The 20,358-nt window shown below is 52.2% G+C and overlaps 1 protein-coding gene across 3 annotated transcripts; it reads right to left on the reverse strand.

Moving 5' to 3' along the window:
• Nucleotides 1-60: 60 nt before the first annotated feature.
• On the reverse strand, nucleotides 61-20,352 carry MYBL2 (MYB proto-oncogene like 2). Of its 3 annotated transcripts, XM_055722315.1 has the most exons (15): nucleotides 19,701-20,352; nucleotides 19,058-19,136; nucleotides 13,789-13,882; nucleotides 12,552-12,623; nucleotides 12,076-12,168; nucleotides 10,134-10,354; nucleotides 9,817-9,973; nucleotides 8,775-9,041; nucleotides 7,122-7,508; nucleotides 5,358-5,497; nucleotides 4,288-4,387; nucleotides 3,550-3,663; nucleotides 2,868-2,984; nucleotides 2,497-2,643; nucleotides 61-828 (listed from the first exon to the last, which is right to left on the reverse strand). In XM_055722315.1, the coding sequence occupies exons 4-15, from the start codon at nucleotides 12,606-12,608 to the stop codon at nucleotides 700-702; spliced, it is 1,929 nt and encodes a 642-aa protein (XP_055578290.1). In that variant the 5' UTR covers nucleotides 12,609-12,623; nucleotides 13,789-13,882; nucleotides 19,058-19,136; nucleotides 19,701-20,352; the 3' UTR covers nucleotides 61-699. The 3 variants fall into 3 exon arrangements, with proteins under 3 accessions (XP_055578290.1, XP_055578288.1, XP_055578289.1); XM_055722313.1 differs by lacking the exons at nucleotides 19,058-19,136; nucleotides 19,701-20,352 and adding an exon at nucleotides 18,023-18,615; XM_055722314.1 differs by lacking the exons at nucleotides 19,058-19,136; nucleotides 19,701-20,352 and adding an exon at nucleotides 14,549-14,686.
• Nucleotides 20,353-20,358: the final 6 nt, after the last annotated feature.

Here is a 20,358-nt window from a genome sequence, read left to right on the forward strand (position 1 = left end):
CGGCACTGCCTCCCTCCAAGCATTGAGGCCCTGGGCAGAGTCAGAGTCTGAGTGAGAGGGTGATGTTAGCACCATTGTTTATTTGAAAAGGGAGCACAGTCCTGGGGAGAGCACCTGCTGCTCCCCTTCTGCGGCACAGCAGTATAGAACAGCCCCACAGGGAGCAAGGGGCCAGCGCTGACACAGGTCACCCCCCAAAGCACATTTCCCATGAGTGTGCAACACCATCCCTCCTCCTAGAGTGAAGGGGGGCCACTCCACCCCCCAGGGAAAACCTGGAGACACAAGACATGCAGGAACTTTCACAAAAGCCATTCCTGAGGTACCAGAGCAGCCAACATGAAATCCAGGCAGGCTGCAAAGCCAGTCTCCACTGCATGCTGCACATGCTGCTCTGAGGTGGAACACGGCTACACGCTTCTACTTTTGCAGAACTCAGGTCTTTCAGAGAGAGGTCTTGCTGTTAACTCTCCGCCCCTCCCTCATTTGCCTTTCCATAATGATCCCAAAGCTTGCATTCCACACATTAGCCAGCAGTTAGCCCAATTTATTACAATATAGATCTACCTGGGAAGAAAAGGGAAAAAAAATCCACTTCCACACACTAAGGCCTGGCAGAGGATATTTTTTCCTGTGGTTCTCCCTCCCCTGCACTTATAAAAAAATTAAAAAAATAAAATAAACAAGCAGAACAATCCTTCATGATAAGATTAAGGTCCTTGATGTGTGACTCTGTTTCAACAGGCCCAAAAACTGTCGAGCTTTCTCCTGCATGAAGAGTTGGTCTCGGGTTCCACCACAGGCTACCACTTTCCAAGCCCTGGTCATCTACAGAGGGAAAAGAAAGTACACACACAACACAGTTAACTGGAGGACAAACACAATGTCAACATGCAATTTTAAAAGACTGCAAAAATAAATAAAACTAACAACTATCTGCGACCCAAGGGAAATAAAATTTCAGACTTTGGAGCACCCATCTTGCAATCAGGAGGAACTTGCACACCACCAGTTACTCATCACAGCTGAGAATCTTTTCTAGCAAAGAGGGATTACACTCAGCAGTATCCCAGGTGAGTGCCCCATTTCAGGATGACCCACATGCCCTCCCAGGGCTTTCCCTTACTTGGCTCGAGGCAAAAACCCCAAAGCACAAATCCACTAAGGCTCCTTGTGCTCTAGAGGGATGAAAGAGATTCAGGAATAGCTCTGGAGTTTATTCCCATCCAGTTTAATTCCTGAGCTGCTCCACCCCACGTCTAGACTGGCCAAAGACCATCCTTAACAGCAACCTGGTGCCTTCAGTTTCAGCAGGGCCCCACAGCACACAGGAAGAGCTGAAAGTCAGGTGTGGTTCAGTCACCATGCACAGAAAGAGCACCCACAAGGTGTTTTTGCACTTAAGGAAAACCCCTGTGAATCCTCTGAAATGCAGCCAAGAGATACGTAGTGTCTTGAGCGGGAAATACCCACTTACACGCACTGTAAAGAACCACAGCTCGAGCTTCAGCTTTTGCTTACAGTAACAACGTCCCACGCAGCCACAGCACGGCTTTGGGGCTGATTTAGGTTCAGCCCACAGCTAGGTGAGCTCCTTAATAAATAACTGTCACTGCTAGAAACAGCAGTCCAGCACAATAAATCCCAAGAGCCCAGCAACACCACAGACAGCTCTGCTGTCTTTGGGCAATGGGATTTCATTGCGCACCTGTACTCTGTCACCACCCAAGCTGTCTTACTGTCACCTTCAACTCACTCCTAAAGCTTTATTTATATGGATCTATTAGCTCTCAGAGCAATACGACCCTGTCTAGGACAAGAGGAGAAATGGAAGTGCTTAAGTAGGGTTTATTTTGAGAAGGGGAAGGAATTACTCTGGCTAAGGAGTACTTATTTGTCAGAAGCAAGAGCTTTCACAACAGACAACTCTAATCCAGGGACAGATGCAACCCCCCTTGCTGCAATGTTTCATGAAGACTGAGCCAAGGCTGCTCAGCGAAGACAACGCTGCATCTGGGCTCTTCCTGGGAAGAGTAGCTACCCCCACCAGCTGCAGTTTCACCCCCCACTGAGGAAAGCATTTATTTCCATCCTCATTCAAGCTACGAGAGCTCCCATGACTCAGCCCAAGCAAATGCCTGCAAAATCATGGTCCAAATCCCCCCCTCTAGGCCACACTGCCTAACAAAGCAAGGGTACCTCCTCTACTAACACACTCTGCCTGTAAATATACCATTTTTTTGAAATGCGAAGATTTTAAAGAGAGCATTACAGCCCAGCAGAAAGGGAGGTTTTCCAAGAGACAGAAAGAAGCTGCAGTGTGACACTGCTGGATCAGCATCTCCAAACCTTTGTACAAAGACAGCCCTGACAGTGTATGTATGCCTATGCAGGAGCGCACACAGCTTCATCCCCTCACTCCTCCTCCCAAGGAGGGACAAGGACTGCACTACCAGCTAACCTCCTAAATGGGAGAGCAGTGGCTGCAGGACTTACTGGTGCTGGTGGTCTGAAATGGCTTGGCATTTTCCTGTAGGACATTTTCTCTGGCTGCACTTGCACAAAGGCTCTGTTGAGTAAACCGCTGTCGTTCTTCCTGCTGGAGGAGGAAAGATTCAAGGATCTTGACAGGAAATTCACAGGCTGTAAAGTAGGAAAAGAAAAGCATAAGGAAACAAGCTGTTTTGCCCTAACAGTACTGATACTTGGCCTGACCAAAAGGCCAGCTACAAATCCAGCCCTTCAACCACATTCACATGTCCTGTTCAAAGGCAGCTGCAGGTGGCAAAGCTCCCACCGCTGCTTGCACAGGGTTTCTTCAGAGCAGAAGGCAGCTCTACCCCTGCTCCGCACACAGTACCCCTCACCTGGGCTCTTTTGAAACAGACAGTCTTGGGGAAGGCAGGCATATTCTGTGTCGTATCTTCATCCACAATATCCAGTGCCAGAGACTTCCGGACCTTCTTGATTGGACTTCTGCGCAACTGGGGGACAGAGAAAAACAAGTATCATCATGAATCAAGCCAGTGAAGTGCCATCTTAAAGACCCCAGGGTGCACACCAAACCACATCACCCCAGGTCTGTATTGCACCAGCACCTCAGGAAGAAGGCATGCTACAGCCTTCCCCACCACAAGGCACAGCAGCTTCTAGTGCTCTCCTCCTGGCTCCAAGAGCCACCAGTTTAGAAGAGGAAGCCCCCTTCAGTAGGAAAGGAAGGCCACCACAGAACTGAGCCAACAGACTTTACATGCCAGCCCACAGGCTTCTGGGAGCCCAACTTGCCATAGATGCTCCAAGTGTGCCATGGGTCTCTCCTGTAGGTTAGGGACACAGCACCTCCTAGCATGTCCTGCATTCAGCATGAGCCAGGACACAGCTGGCAGTATTTTAAGCAGGCCTTAACCTCAAGCACCTCTTGCTGATTAAAAGACAGCAGCCATAGGCCAAAAAACTTTTTTGCATCAACAGTAGGGTGATCAAAACCAGAACACCCCTTAACAGCACAGGGTAGCTCAGCAGCAGGTACTAGATGCAAAAATAGCTCACCCCTTGTTTCCTCTTCTGTTTCTCAGGTTTCACATCATCCTCTATGATAAGTTCGATGCCAGCTTCACTTCGAAGTACCTCTTTCAGGTCTTCTTCCAGGTGAGGAGTCTGGGGCTGGTGTGAAAAGGTAGAGAGAGCACAAGACAGTCAGAATCTGTATGCTGTGCAGGCTCATGAGATTCTCTCTTAAGGGATAATGGCATCAGGGCAGCCCACACACAAAGACAACTTATTTACCTCCCAGCTGCAAAAGATAAGACAAGATTTCTGCTAGCCTGACAGATTTACAGGATCTCCAGGCCTAAGAGAATCTTACCAGCTGAACCCCAAATGTGCCACCAAGAGACCGGTATGCACAGAAGGCCTGGGATACTGGAAGCCACCATTCCCACAACACGCACATTAAGAGACCCAGTTCTTCAGGATCTAGGTAGATTTCTTGCTCTTCCTCAAGGTCACCAGTAGCCAAGCACTACAACCCAATTCAAAGGCAGGTTTTGGCACTTTTAGCCTCTGGTTTACAGAGGAGCTAGAAGTCCTGTGGCTACCTATCATGACATGTTCATCACGACAAGGTCCCCTTCAATCCTCCTCATTCCCAGCCTGGCATTATCAAACTGTACTTTGTTATGGTACAGATAACAGTTGGCTGACAACTCTGCTGCAACCCACCCCTTGTCCCATTTGCATTCATTATGCTTCTGCCACAGGCAAGTGGCAGACCTGCCCAATAATTACCAGAGGCCTAATTGGTCCATACTTTTCCAGAGCATTTTTAAAGGGCGTGGGAGTGTGAGGTGTGTTGTCCACCACATACTTCTGATCTGGTGTGACAAACCTGGAAGCAGAGAGCAGGAAAGACCAAGGATCATACACGCTGTAACACACACAACGTAACCCCTGTCCTTCCAAAGCCCTCTCATAGCATGAGCCACCTGCAGAGTCTCACATGGCAGCAAGCAGAAGCACCTCCTGGCTGGACTATTCCTGGGGTGCAAGCAGGGCAAACAGGCACGGAGGAGCCTTTAGTGGGGATACCTTTCCCATGTGCCAGCTATGCTGCTCTACCCTGCCAGCTACAAGCACCCTTGTCAGAAAGCAGCACAGCACCCTGACGCAGGCCACATGCAGCTCTGCAGGGGCCAGCTCTGCAATGCTTCTGCTGGCAGATCTGCTCAGGCCCAGCCTGGGCTTGTGACAGTCACAGCTGGACCAGCAGAAGTCCTGGGTGCAAATGCACTTCGAGCAGCCAAGCCAGCTCACACCACCCGGACAGAGAAGCTGCTCTGGGCTAGGCTGACAACAGAGCAGTTTTGCTAACACAGCCAGCACCCCCTTACACTGTGCTGCTTCAGTCTGCCAGCAAAACACTCCCTGTGCAGAGCATCCCCGCTCGCCTGCCTGGTACAGCGCCTTGGGTAATCACTGGGGTCAGGCAAAGCAGAGGGTGCAGAGCTAAAGGGATGGATCCGAATAGCTCTTGTGGAAGAAGTCAAATCCCTGCCCTGCTGGCACAGGGCTCACAGCACAGCAATGTTTCCCAGACAAAGATGTGCACAGAAGGCAAAGCCCACCCAGCAGGTGAGCACAATAGTGGTCACTTGGCTGCAGCCCCAGTCAGCCTGGACACTTGTTCCCTGCAGCTCATGGAGGAGCTGTCTTTGGAAGGAAACTGATTTAAGGAAAGCCCCAGCCTGCCCTGCCTCTCACTAGTGCCAGTACTGGTACTGGGGGAGGTATGACTGAAATGGACCGGACTCCTGTGCAGAAAAGGACACTGCTCAGGGGAGAAGGAAGAAAAGACTTACGCCGAGCTCTTCTGGAGCAGAGGGGTTTTGTCCCTGTGCAGAGGAGTGGTGACAATCACCTTCTGACTGCACACAGGCGTGGAGGTCAGAGACGGGTTCTCCAGTTCTAGTGTATCCTGTTTGGTCCAAAAGTTTAAGAACTGCACAGCAAAGAAAGAAAAGACACTTCAGTCTCAAGCATCTCAGCACAGTGTCGTAAGTCACTGCTTTTTCCTAAATATGAGGAGAAAACCTGAGGTAGAGACAATCCTCCCATACCAAGCAGCACCAGAGGGATCTGTCCCAGTATAAACCAGGATGACTTACAGAATCATGCAGTCCTGTACATGGACACACATGTGAAAGTTGCCAGAAGGTGCCTCATACCTATAAACATTATTCACTTCCCATAGGGATAAGCTAATATGACTACAGGCAGCTACAGAGTGGGACAGAGAAGTCTCTCCTTGCACTGGTCCAGATAGGGCCAAGCAAAATGGTAAAGGAGAGATAATCCTAGCCCAAAGGTTTATTCCAAACTCACAATGGCAAATGTGAGGGAAGTCCATGTAACACAGCAGCATACAAGTTAGCAGATTTTGTATTGAGCTGTCTTCAGCCTGAACTGTGAGAAAACAACAAACCGTCCCATCTCTGCTAGGATTTTTCCTCACAACAGCTAGTGACAACTTTACTCCCATAAGGAACAAAGTTTGTACCCAAAAACCTATCAGGAAAGAAAAGCCCATCTGTGTTATATTCACTAATGGTCGAAGCTCAACACTAGAGGCAGGACATCCCTTTTGCCTTTGCAAATTTACTCCAGGCCTTCCAGCATTTTACAATCTGCAGAGCTGCACATTTCAGGTCCTGCTCTGATTTCCCAGTTCTTGCTGGCCTTGTATTTGAGGTCTGCCTGAACCTGAGTGTCAGACTGTCCTGTGGCGCACTCCCATGGGCCACCCCAGGCTGCAGAAACAGCAGAAATAAAAGCCTGGAAGGCATGGGTAGGCAGGGTCTGAACAGAGCAGCTGTGGAACTGTGATGGAAAGCACAGCAACATAGCAGTCTTTACTCTGTTTTACAGACAGAGCTCCACAGCAATATACGAGACACCAGCAGGTTTGACCACCACAGCGCTCCCAGATGATGTACGCTAGAGATCATTTGTGCACATGTGTGTGAACACTTCAGGAGTCACAAGGCTTGAAAGATCCCAAATCCCTTTTGCAACAAAGACAAGTTCAGGACAATTTTCCTAAGCACAAGCACCTCAGAGATCCGCAGAAGGCGTGTGCTGCCAAGCCTGCCTGCTCAACTTCACTGGAAACAAACAGGGAAAGCCCCTTTTCACTATTGCCACTCTGCTACCCACAGCTGGGTCAGCATTTCCTCGGTGACAGAAGCATTATGCTCTCCAGCAATCCTGCAGCACACAGGCAAGTAGATCTGCACAGTGGTGCTCCTTCCTCATAGTGGGCAAGTGCCCACCCCATCACATAGCATAGCTGGGCTCCCCTGACACTACAAGCACTCCCACAGGCAGACACAGGAAGGGCAGCACTGCAGAACAGCAGGGCCAGAACCCAGCTCTGCACCTTGTTAGCAAAGACACACACCTTGAACACTGGCACCACCTCATTCAAGGGAGGAAAACCACAAAGCTGGCAGAGCTCATGGGATTACATAGCATTAAGGCAAGTAGACAGAGCACTAACATGCTTATTAGCTCACAACCCAGCCCAAGCAGAGGTGCACAGACTGGGCTCTGTCACTGCTCCATACCTGAGATGGAGAGAAGGGCAGTGTCTTGACAGGAGTGCTCTTGGGCGTCATGCTGTTGCAGGAGTCAAGGAAGGAAAGGCTGGTGCTCGTGGCATTCTCTGTGACAGGGGAAAGGGAGATCTTCCTCTTCTTCTGCCTTTTCAGCACTGAGGGTGGCGTGCCAAAGCTGACCTCTGCGTGCGGAGAGATGGGGATGAGCTCTCCTTTGCTGCTCTTGCTTAGGTCAGAGATGGTGTGGCCATCCAGGCGGTACTCCGTCACGTTGGGCAGGGATTGTGTTGCCTTGCTGGGGGTTTGCCTCACCGGGCTGTTGCTGCTGCTGCTGCTGCCGGCAGAAGGTTCCTCAGGCAGGTCAAACTGGGTCAGATCACACCACCCATCTGGGTCCTGCACACAAGGGAAACCATCAGAAGCAGCTCAGGAAGGAAAGTTGAGTAGCCAACTGGTGCAGATGCAGATATGAACTGGGAGGTGAAGTAAGTTGGGGTGTGATTGCACCTGCTTCTGCAAGGAGCCTGGCTAAAGAACAGCTCAAACCCTCCTCTCCTCTGCTGCCAGCACAGTGGAGAACCAGACCAGGGAACCTAACCAGCTGAAAGCTGCTGCCTGCACATAGGGCAGATTTTTCTATTTACGCAAGGGTGGTTTCCCAGTTCAGCTCACAGCACAGCTGCACAAACAGCTGCACCCCACACAGCAGGGACAAAACAAGCAGCTGGGCGTAGGTCTGGGGACTGAATGAAGCAAATGTCACCCAACACCAAACCAGTCTTGGGCACATCGATACAGCCGGACACAGGGCTCTGCTGTACCACACACTGCTGAAAGCAGATTAAACATAACTAGACCAGTTCAGAGATCAGCTGCTTCACAGCTCAACCCCACCAATACACAAAGCACCATACAAGCAGGCCGCTAAGGACCCGTGGATGGGCCGTTGAGCCTTGGGCACAGACTCTCTGTTCTCCTATACACATACAAAGTGGATCATTCACAGATAATCCGCTCATAAGCTTCTGAGTCAGGCTAGGGGTTGCCAAGACATTTCCCTCTACTGGTAGCAAATGGTTCTGTCGATTCTAGTCAGCCTCCTACCCTGGTGTGCCTCCATCACCCTGGGGATGTCAGTGCTACTTGACTGGCCCAAAATTACTAGTTCCAGTGAAGCTACCGCCACTGAAAGCAAATAGCAGTATTTATCCCAGTGTGAAGGGGTCTGTCCTGCATACTACAAGTGGGCCTGGCCTATTCCCGGTCTGTCCTATCCTATCCCACCCTGTAACAGGAGGGAAAGGAAAGCTCATGAGCATGGGCCTCAATAGTTACAAAAAGGAGAGAGCCGGGGCCAGGGTGGCTGATAAAGGAAGGTGTGAGATCAGGTTTGCCAGCATCTACAACCTCCCACACCCGCAGAGCCTATGCACAAGGACAACCACCTCGGGGAATCTGCAAGCCCAGAGTAATACTGGCAGAGCTGTAAAGGCCTAATCCAGCCCTGGAAGAGACTGTGGGAAGCCACAAGTCAGCGACAGACCCAGCCTTCCTCAGGATACCCATGGTGATGAGCAAGGGGACACAGTAAGTTCACTCAAGGGAAAAGGGTGGGGGTCAGTCTCCCTACATTACCTGGAGGATCAAGGGTTTTTTACTTACGGATTCAATCATGTCCAGAGCTTCATTGAAGGCTGGCCCAGATGTCAGGTACAAATAGTTGGCAGCTTCGACGACCCATTTGTATGGTGATGTAACGAGCGAGGCATCCTCAGGCACCGCAACATCCGGAGTACCCTCAGCGTTATGCTCTGCCAGTTCAGCAGCTGGCAGCTCTGAGGGTAGCTCCTGTACACCCGTAACCTCCTCGTCACTGACATCCTCTTCTTTTATTTCAGAGATATCAACTGGCCAGTTCGGCAGGACATTCTTTGTGCATACAACAAAGAAAGTCCAGCCATTAGTAGAAACCCAGGGAACAATGTCAAGTCCTGGAGACAAAGAGCAAGAGTCCCTGGACACATTCAGCTCTGCCTGCTCTCCTACCTGCCATTCAGTTTGTTTCACATCCCTGTTCTCCCTCACTGCTCTGTCCCAGACACCATCTGAACAGAAAGAAATCCATGCAACATAACAAGCACAGGAATGCTTAACTGGAGATTTCACTTAATATCCCAGGAGAAAGTTGAACAAGGGCTGAGCAGGTAGCACTAATTCTGCATTCCCCACTTTCCAAGAGCTTGCCTTTGACAACTACATGCTTTCTTCATGAAAAAAATAATAGGCTGTACTTGCCCTGCTTCCTTTTTTAGAGGAAAGGAACGCAATACCTCTTCACCATGCCCCCCCACACGGTCTGGAGCAGCCTCCTCCTCCCACCAGCAACAGCACAAGAGCAAAAAAACCCTTCAGTTTCCAAGACAGACCTGATGCTGGGACTGGCAAGATAACACCACAAGCAGACTGCTGCCCCCCACCTGGATAGCGCACTGGAGCTCACATTAAACCTCTAGCTCCTGGAGGGAGAGATCTCTCAAGAGTCAGCCTCAGAAGGCTGGGGGGAGGCACAGACTGGCTATGTAGACACCAGGCTGTGGCAAAGGCAGCATGAGAGGCAGCAGAAGGGTGGATGAACAGCTCTGATACGCATTAGCAGAACAGGGGACTGACCCAACTACCTGCTGCAAATGTGCCGATGCAGTACCTGGCTCTCAGCTCTAGTCTGACTTTGGCTCTCCTTGTCATCCACCTCCACAAGCAAGTACAGTGACTTGGACTCCTTAGTTTCATTAAGGAAGCCTCCTGTGTCCACCTTCCGCTTGATGGTGGAGTTCCAGTGATTCTTCACGGCATTGTCAGTCCTGCAGAGAAAGCAGAAAGAAACAGAAATGACCATTTACAGCAGCTCCAAAGCACAGCTAACAGCTCCTACACAGCCTCCAGTCCCATCCTGTGAGCACAACACATGGATTTCCATGGGCCACCCAGAAGTGAAGGCACCAGTGAGCAAAGAGGTCCTACCTCCCAGGCAGCAGCTTGGCAATCTCTGCCCAACGATTCCCCAGGACCTTGTGGGCCTCAAAAATGATGCGATCCTCCTCCTCTGTCCACGACGACTTCTTCACCTCAGGGTTCAGATGGTTATGCCAGCGTTCCCGGCACTGCTTCCCTAACCGCCCTTTCAGGTGCTTGGCTATCAGGGTCCATTGTTTGGTGCCGTATTTTTTAACCAGTTCAATTACCTTTGAAGAGAGCAGGAGTGAAATAAGGAAATGGAATAAAGAAGGGGAAGGTCAATACAGTTATCTTCAGGCTTTGCTCTTCACCCGTCTTGGGACCAGGTAAGGGCAGATAGAAAAAGGCTCATTAGGAGAAAAAGCTGGAGGGATCCAGCACTGACAATCAGGCGTACCAACACTTGCAAGAGCAAGCTGAATTTCTGAAAGAGGCTGTTTCCACACAGACATTTTGCCACGTGACACCTGTGAATGCTGATGGGTGCTCACAGAAGATGGGGTGGAGACTGGCAGGTGCACCAGGGGCAGACGGGTCCAGATTGAGAAACACATGCCCATTTCTGAACAAGGGCCAAGTGCCACATGCTCCAAGGCTTCTCTCTGCCCGCCCTCCTACCGAGGACCTAACCACATGAGACCAGTCCCCATTAGCTCTGCACTGGTCTGCCCACTGGGCACAGCCTCCCTTTAACAGGGTGTCACACCAAGACTAAGCCAGGGCTGCAGCTCCATGCCCTGCTAGCACCAGGACACACAGAGAGAGCACCACAGCAGAAACAAGCCATATTCACTCAAGAGCCACCCACTCTGCCAATTCCCTTTCACCCAGGGCTTTGTCACTTCTGTTTGAGGCTCAAGGCAAATGCTTCTGTTCTGAGCCTGTGTTATGTCCACACCACAGTCAGGACAAGAACAATCCACTGCACACAATGTCCAGTGCTCCAAAATCTTAAGAGAGGAGGCTAAAGGGTTCTCAAAGAGCATTTCTACCCTGGCCAGTTGAAACATGTGGGTACATAGGTGATGCTCGGTGCTCTTGGCCCTTAACAAATGTCCCTGCTGCAGAAACTTGACTACCAAGCCCAAATGGACCAAAGACATCAAACTGAGGCACAGGCCAAGCAGCTGGAGCACTTGCTGGGCAAAGCAACATGCAGTGCCAGGAAGAAAAAGCTGGAGCTCAGCCTGGCCAGGATGGGTAGGCTGGCAGCATCAGGTCATTCAAAGGGAAGGGGAAAGCAGGCAGCAACTGCTCTGCTGTAGGAAAGCAAAAGGGCATAATGAAAAGCTTCTTTAGGACATGCTTGATATAACATAGATGGAAGGCAAAAAGTCAACTGTTAACAGCCTGTAATGGGACCAAAAGAGAAAGAAATGGGGGAGCAGAAGTGTTACAGAGATTCTGAAGAACTAGGACTTTTTGCAGCAGAAAACCTTGATAAAAGCTGCAACGAATTCCAGCTTTTAAGCACGTCAAGATGAGTGTCTGAGCTGGCTCCTCTAAGCTCACTCTGGAATCAGCAGAGAAAGAGGCTCACAGAAGTCGTGATTCACCTAGCTGACCTCAGACATCCACTTCAGTCTGTCTATTGTGGCACAGGAAATGACAGGTTTATTTTCTCTTAGGTCAAACACAGCCAGGTCATGTAGAGATCTGCCAGCAGGCAGATGAATTAATTCCCTTTTCTGCTCTCTCCCTTGGCAGCCTTCTGTAGCAGTACTGTGTGAAAGGGAGAAGCTGTTCAGCTGAAGAGGCCTAGACCTGCTGCTGCACTTCACAACCACGGCTGCATCAGGCTGCTCAGGACAGGTCAGAGTGCCACTCTCGTGGCCGTCTACCACTGGAAAGAATTACCCACAGCTGACAACAGACCCAAGGGTCTGACACTTCCATGCTCTCTACAGACAGTCACAGTCCAAGACTCAGACTCTCAGCCCCAACTTACTTTTTGGTCCTCCTCTTTGGTCCAAGGGCCCTTAACCAAGTCTGGATTCAACACTCTCAGCCACCGGTACTGACACTGCTGATCGCTGCGGTTCTAGGAAGAAGGAATGAGAATAGCCACGTGTTAGACCAGAGCCTCCAAAAGCCCCTATAGCAAGGGCAGTCCCCACACACAAAGGCTGGCCCACGGAAAACCTGCAGAAGCACACGGACAACACATACTATGACGAGGGTACCAAGCACAGGACAGGAACCTCCATTTCTCACCCCAGCTCCAACAGACTCACCCTTGAAAGTCCTCTATACAAGAAGGATGTCTCCCTGCCCTGAAGGAGCACCATTTTACAGCCTGAAGCTGCAGTCACAGAACAGATTCCCACTGTGCAAGGTGCTGCACAAACACAGAGAACCAGCGCAATGAGCACAAGAAGCAACATGCAAACACTATGATTCCCAAGTGGGCAAGGGGTCACTTACAGGAAAGTGACTGGCCAGGAACTTCCAGTCATTCTGCCCGTAATGCCTTACTAACATCTTCAGCTGCTCATCCTGCAAAGAACAAAGACATCCACTTTCACATACACTGAGGCAACACACAGCACAGGCACCCCTGGGTTGACAGCATCAAGAGAACAAGCTAGATACTTTGAACTATCAAGAAGATTTTTTGGGCATTCTGTGTTCAGGGGAGGAAAGTAGCTCACACAGCCCTTCAGCAGTGCTCCAGTACCTGGAGCTCCACTGGAACAGAACACCTGGTTCTGGGCTCTGTAATAGGACAAGCTCATACAGAGAGTACAAAACAAGAGCTCAGCTCTGTTCTAGTATAGTCTGGTTCAAACCCTGTGGCCAAGGCTACCTGCTTATGCAGCCCCAGTACACCTCGACCAGACAGTCCATCTCCCAGCTCAGCCACTGATTCTGCCCAGCCAAGAGAGGTGACTGGTTTAAGTGCATCAGCACTGGCCTGGTGGTCTGCTGTGTTTCAGTGCTACAGGGCTCTACAGCAGCTTTCTTGAACCCTGCTATAGCCCAGGTGTGCCTACTCTTACAGCTCACAAAAAGCTTGCTATAGGTGTCCCTGCCTGCGTGCTCTGGCTGGGCAAACAGAGGCATGAAGCAGTTCCCTGCCCAACATGAGCCCAAGGCTTTCATCCTTGCACAAAGACAACCTTACTTGGTGTTCAGATCCCAAGGGAGACAGGACATCTTGTAGTTTTCACACAGAACAAAGATGACTGAGGAACTGGGAGGACAGAAGAGAATACCCCAACTAACTTTAGGCTCTCCACCAGGATGATCAAGCTACAATCCCAACAGCCTAGCTCCCTGCTTTTGATAAAGAAAAGGAAGGATGTTTCCACTGCACAATTCAGCTAGCTAGAGGCCTCACCCATCCTCTGGAACCCCTCTTTGCTCAGAAGAGCACTGCAGGCAGCAGATGCCTCGCTCAGGGCTCACATCCTTAAACTAAAGTGGCTGGAGCTGTCGCTGTCCATGCTCCACTTCAAAATCCCCTGAACCTCCCAGCCTCATCAAGGCCCCAGCTCACATCAGGAAAACCAGACACATGGTCTTCTCCATAGCAAGGCAGCAGGAGGTGGTGTCATGGCCAGCAGGTGAGGACTGAGGTAAAGGTACCCAAGCCCCTAGTGCCGTGCCAGATGCCTACACCAAAGCATCTGCTCTCAGCCAGTGCTGGGCTCTCACTCACCTCTTCTTGCGTCCACTTGACTTTGCACCTGCCATCCCGCTGCTCTGGCACATCCAGGTCGGTATCCTGGTAATGCAGCTCATCCTGGTCCTCACTAGAAATGAGTAAATTAAGATTATAATTTCCACCTCTGACAAAAACACAGCAAAGGGAGCAACTTCAAGCATGCAGAGCAGAGCTCCAGATCTCCTCTCTTCCAGCACCAAGCCCCAACACCTCACAGACGTTAACTCAGCCACCCCAGGTCTGACTGGTCCCCAGGTCTGAGTGGTCCCTCAGCTTCGGGCTCATGGCCCGTGCCAGCAATTTTGATGTTACCCAGAGGAGGGGAAGGAGCGTCTCGACTGCTGCTCCCTTCTGCCCCTCTGGGAGGGCTTTGCACCTACGGACTGGAACCATTTCCCCTCCTTACAGCGCACCAGCCTCCCGGATTGCTGGAGCACAAAAAAGGGATGCGAGGAGCAGCCGAAGGGCTCTGCCATCACCCCCCCGGCCCGCCCTGTCACCCCCCTGCCCCGAGCAGGCAGAGCCAGCCCCTGGCCCGGCTCCCGGGTGGGAGCAAGAGGAGCCCTCGGCGCGGGGCCCGCGCAGCCCGGGGCCGCGGCCCTGCCCGCAGCGCAGCCGGAGAGCGGGAACGGGCCATCCGGGGGGTGGCGAGGGGCGAAGCGGAGCCCGGAGCCGCCACCCCCCCCCCCCCAGCAGCCCGCCGGGAAGGCGCGGGGCCGGCACACGCAGCCCCGGCGGGGGGGGCCGCACTCACCCGCGGCTGCGGCGCGTCATGGCGGGCCCGGCCCGGGCGGCAGCGGCGGCACTTTCCTATCTCGCGCCAACGGCGCCCCCCTCCCGCGCGGGGCCGGGCCGCGCATGCGCGCTGCCGCCTCCCGCCTGCACAAAGAGGCGCGCGCGGGAGGGCGCCCGCCCGCCCCGTCCCCGGGGGCGGCCCCGGCCCCCACCCCCTCCCCCCACACCGAGCCCCCCTCCGCCCCGAGCCCCCGCCCCACCGAACCCCACCTTTGCCCCAAGCTCCCATCGGCCCCCCCCCCTCCACACCGAGACCCCCAAAGTGAGCCGCAGCGGGCAGCCCTGGGCGCAGGGCAGGAGGGTCCCACCCCGGGTCCCCCTCACGCTGCAGCCCCCCGGGAACGTGGCTCCGGGCGGGTCTGGGGCGCACAGCTTGGCTTAGCTCTAGAAAGCGGGCTTGCTCCTGCAAGGCACAGCAATGGTCACAAGCCACAGGACCCCCAGCAGCTGCCTCCCATCCAAATGGGCAAAAAAAAGCAAATTAAAATGAAGCACCTTCCCCGCGTTGCTTTAGCAGCACCTCACGCCAGGGGTGCACTCCGGGGTCCCGGGGCTGCGCGCAGCTCCCACGCTTCCCACCAGAGGTGGCTGCCATGGAAAAGCTCAGCTCTTCCCTGCGTCCGGGCAGCAGCACTGTCACAACGCGCACGGAAAGCGGGTCCGAAAAAGCAGCAGGAGCATCTACCCCGGTGACAGCCAGTCCCAGACACACTGGGACTCTGCACACACCATCCTGCAGTGCTGCTGTTTTCACGGTGCATGCTGCCTGTGCACACAAAGCACGCGCACCTGCTGGTGCCCACACATCTGTGTTCCACCTATGCCCACAGATGTTCCTGGCCTGTTTTAGAGCAGGCAAGACAAAAACTTAAGCAAGATGCTACCTTGTGGGGACCCCACCTGAGGGGCTCCAGGCAGGAAGGCTCCACGCGTCCCCTTCCTCCTGCATTAGGGGAGCACAGCCCCTGCAAAGACCCCTGTGCTCTCCAGGCTACCTGCTGACAGGGTCCTAACAGCCAAGCCCCCACAGAACCCCCCCTGGCCTTCAGCAGCTAGCCACAGCCCACAATCACTGCCCCGTGCTTAAAAAGAAGCAAACAAAAGCCCCTCCCCCTCCCAAACTAGCTTAAATAGGAAATTAGCTTGTTAATGAATTACCAGAACTATAAAACTGCTACAAGCATCACTGGCAAAAAAAAAAAACCAGTGGGACTTCTAAAGAGAGTTTCTATAGAAGCTAAAGGTAAAGAATGTTTCTTAGTCTATTCTCTTAACATGTACTTCATATTTCTCACATACCAATATGCTTAAATTGTGTTTAAGGAAAAGGTAATTTAGTCTCTTAAAGAAGACTTTTGTTTTAAACTGACCATATAGTCCTCTATTGCAGTAAATTCAGGAGTTTTTTTTTTTTCTCTACTTGTAATGTATTTGCTCTAAAAATGGTTTTAGGTCACAGCAGTTCTCCTTTCCCTGTGGGGGTGGCTGGAAGGCAGCTGCTGACTGAGCTAGTGGTGAGAGCTTCCCTCCCAGCTAGAAGGGGAGCACGAAGGAAGCTCCTGCCCATGGAGGAGAAGGCCACGGTGTGTCATATGCAACCTGCTGGGGGGCCTGTCCCCAGGGACCTTCTCTGGCGCCCTGTGAGGGCTGCAGGACACCACAGGTCTGCAGGTGGAGGTTACCATGTGTGGAACTAAACATAAGATGAGAGCTGTTTCTCAGTCTCTCCTATCCTAACCAGATCAGGTTTATCCTCAAAGGAACTCAACTCTAACTGGGGTTAATAGTCCTCTGACTTGAGGAATGAAGATAAAGTGTCTCATCTCTAGGGAAAACAAGCACTATCTTAGTACCACTAACTGCTGGAAAGGTTTACTGAGACTCTCTATACCCCATACAAAGTTAAGAGTAGTGGTATACAGGCTGAGGCTGAATAAATATAGCTATAGAGAGACTCCATGATGACCTCCAAGCAATGAACTGCCTGTGGTACAGTGGTGCTCTAGAAGATAATGACAGGCTGGATGCTCACCTACTTGTCCTAGATCCTGCTCAGCTCTTCATTCTCCCAAGTAAGACTAAGCCAGGATTTTGCAGAGAGCAGTCTTGCTACTTTAGGTGCACAATTTGCTAGTGAACAGTAATAAACAGAAACATGTTTATTCTGACAGGGGTGTTCTGGTTTCCATAGGCCTGACAGTGGTGGAATTCTGCACCATGTCTACCAAGAGGGACAGTACCAGCATCCCAATCATAAAGGATATCCTAGAAAAGGGATTTATGGCTGGGGCCTCCAGCCATTCCCATTCTTCTCCTGTCCACGCTTACTATGTGGACTCAGACACCTGGGAGCTTCTCATGGACTTGGAGAACGCAACAAAAAGCAGCTCTCTGTGTGCTGTCAAGCAGTCAGAATCTCCAAATAGCTGTGTGAAGACCAACCTGCACAACCTGACCCAGGGCATCTCTGACCCCAGTCTTGTCTGCTTCTGCAAGAACCACCGTGACCTGGCTGCCTTTGACCTGTCTGGTTTGCCCTGTGAGCACCCCAGCAGAGCCGGCTGCCTGATGGATATGGTGTCACGTAACACCTCCACACCATGCAAGAAGGAGCACCCCAAAGAGCTGTAGAGCCTGCTCTCCAAGAGCACCGACCTTGCTGGTGACCTCTCAACCCTTGGGAAGATACCAGCACCCGGATGGGAGATCTCAGCAATAAAAGCCCCGCTGGATACCAGCCTGTCCCTTGATGCAAGCACCGAGGAGTTACGGTTACAGGACATGCCAGCCCTGGAGACCTCTGTAGTAGCTCCTCTGGCTTGGCCTGGTGCCTTGAAGCAGCACCCTGCGCTGCTGCACAGGCCTGCCACCCTGGACACCCAGCCGGGTGACCCTGAGCCCACCCCTGGGTGTCTGCACCAGGCTCCGTGAGGCCTGGCTCGGCGCGGCGGGGCTGCCAGCCATGCTGCGGCACCGCTGCTGGGGCCCCCTGCCCTGCCCGGGGCCGCTGGCATCACCCGCCGAAAGGCTCAGCCTCCCACCCTGACCCTGCCAACTGCTGCGGGGCAGCCCAGGCTGGCGATGGCCGCCCCTTCCCCCAGCACCGTATTTTTGTAGTAACGCAATAAAGGTACGCGTGGCGCTCCATGTGCAGGCTCGGCTGCGCCCTGCCCGGCCTGCGGCTCGGCTCCGCGGGCGCGGGGCCCGGGCCGAGGCCGCAGCTGCCGGCAACACCCCGCCGCGGGCGGCCGGCGCCTTCCCCGCCCGCGGAGAGAGCCCCCGGCGGCCCACGGCGCCCCGCCGCCCCGCTCCACCCGCCGCGGCCGGCTGAGGAGGGGCGAGCCGCCGCCGCAAGATGGCCGGGCGGGGAGCCCCGCGGCAGCCGCCCGCCCGGCCCCGCTCCCGGGTGCGCGGCCCCACCCGCCCCCGTTACCTGGCAGAGGGGCCCGGGGAGGCGCCGGTGGAGGAGTGGCGGCGGAGCGCGGCCCCGGCCCTCGCCGCCGGGCCATGGCGGTGGAGGCTGCCGGGGCCCGCCGCTGCCCACGGGGAGCGCGGGCAGGGAGGCGGCGGCCGGGGCTGGGGATCCCTCTTCTGGCACGCAGGGAGAAACACAGCCGGGGCGGCGGGGCGGCTCCGCGCCCTCACCGGGCCTGCCCCGCCGCGAGCTGGGCGCGCAGGGCCGCCACGGCCGCAGCCTGGCCCCCGCGCCGGGGGAGAGGGACGAGCCCCCCAGCCGCCGCCCCCCCGGCACGGCTCCGTGAGAGCGTCCCACCTCCCACCGGCACTCGCTCTTCCTCCTCTCCCATCACCGCCTACAGCCCTCGCAAAATCAGGGAGAATTGCCGGCCAAAACCACCTTCCAGAGCATCGCTGACAAAGCAACGCACACTCCTCGCCTTTTAGGGACAGATTAAGGGGTGAGCAGTCATGTTGCGTGAGAATAGAGACAATAAAAGAAAGCAGCAAGGGTTGCCTGGAACCAACTTTTGTGAAGCACAGCAGTAATTTCATGAATATATAAACTCCACGGTAGCTGCGTGCCTAACCTTGCAGTGGGCTAGCCTCACTTCTTGAAAGCCCTCAACCACTCATACTGCTTCAAAATTCTGTCAATCAGCCATAAACTATATGTGTATCATATTCCCACAACCAAAACAAGCACTTCTGTTTACAAAACAACAGTTTAAATACTTCCAGAGGGTGAGGGGACAGCCTTGAAAGATACGAGCCTCCATGTGTGTTTCACACCAGAGCTGGGCAAAAAAACCCATCCATTCAGCAAAAAATGTTCTTCAGTTGTCAGAGAGGCACCTCAAACAGGGAGCTGCTTGTACTCTTGGGCTGCTCAGATGACTTTTTTTCTAAAGCATGTTACAACATCAGCAACAGGTGACAAAACTCAGAAAAAGGGCCTGGAAACAGAAAGTGTTTACAGTTTTAAGTATAAACACCACAAAACAGTACAAACCAGATCTGTAACTAGCAAGAGGACCACGGGGTTGTTTGGTTCAGCCGCGTCTGTGCTGGTTGACTGCTCGGTATTGATACTGCAGAGGAAAGATTAAGCTTATTGTGTAAACCTGTAGCTGGAACATACAAAGTACTCTGTGTGACAAACACAACCACATCCTTAAATAAAAATAAATGAAAGAGGAAGAAATGAAAAATTTCAAACATGCTGCTGTGAAAAAAGAACGTCTGCAGTGCAAGAAGAGATACAACCATTTCTGCTAGCATGATTTTAGCACATCTCAACTGGTCAGTAACTTCACAGGCACTTTGGGGCACCTCCGTTAGAAAAACCTGTGCCAAGCTGACAGGCGAAACATGAAGCAACATTAAAATGAAAACATTTTTTGTGGGAAGAAAGTAAATCAGATCTTTTGCAAAAAGCAGATTTGGTGTTAAAAAACATGGCAGAGCAGGACAGAGCATAGGCGTCATAAAGGCTGCATAGAAGCCTTGAGTGGAGGAAGAATTTGTTTTAACAGTTGTGAATGTCAGACTGATATCCAAAAAACGTATTTAAAGTGCAATATCAGTGTTGATATAAAAAATGTCCTTGCAAATAAGACACGTGGTGTTAATGGTATCGACAAATCTCTTCTCACCACTCATATCCTTGGTTTTGCTGTGTATTGAGCTTCAACATTTCACGGTCAATGAAATTCACTTGGATTTCCATTCTTGTGCAACACCTGGCTCACTATCGCTGGGAATGGGCTAGATATCAAATAACTGTAAGTAAAACTATTCCTGAGTTTCTGCACAGTATCACATTTTCTTAATAATGATCCATTAAAGCTTAAAGTCTTTTTCGTCCAAATGCTGTCCCTTCTTTTCAAAATTATGTATTTCCAGTCTTACATGAGGCAGCTTTCTGCAACAATGCCATTATTGCTTAATTTCAATTCTTCCACTCCCTTGGAAGAAATGTTTTCCTTCTACAGTAACAAACCCACCTCTGCTTGGTTCACTTTGGCAGAGAGACCAAAGGAGGCTGCCTCGGGGTGACAGACTAGCGTATTTTCAGCAGCTCCTGCATTTATAGCTGTATTTTATTTTCCACAGTTCACAAACCAAAGTAACAATCTTTCCCACAGTGCAATTAAGGACTATGTATGCACCAGGAGAACCCACAATAAGCTTTACTACAAGAAAATAAATACTAGAGCCAGAAAGAAGGACCCAAACCACATTTTCTTAGTACAAGTTTTTTTTCCATATATAAAAAGAATTACAGTTTCAATAAAAAAGTAGAAAAATAGG

The sequence above is a fragment of the Falco cherrug genome, chromosome 10, assembly GCF_023634085.1.
Source record: "Falco cherrug isolate bFalChe1 chromosome 10, bFalChe1.pri, whole genome shotgun sequence".
Taxonomy (NCBI): domain Eukaryota; kingdom Metazoa; phylum Chordata; class Aves; order Falconiformes; family Falconidae; genus Falco; species Falco cherrug.

What these genes read in the sequence shown, in the direction of transcription:
- MYBL2 (XM_055722313.1), bottom strand. Translation starts at nt 18,600, where the DNA reads ATGAAATTACTGCTGTGCTTCACAAAAGTTGGTTCCAGGCAACCCTTG. An exon ending in TCCCCGGGCCCCTCTGCCAG is followed by an intron (nt 13,883 to 18,022) that starts GTAACGGGGGCG and finishes ACTCATTTCTAG; the next exon opens with TGAGGACCAGGATGAGCTGC. An exon ending in TGCCCTTCTCTCCATCTCAG is followed by an intron (nt 5,498 to 7,121) that starts GTATGGAGCAGT and finishes TTTGCTGTGCAG; the next exon opens with TTCTTAAACTTTTGGACCAA.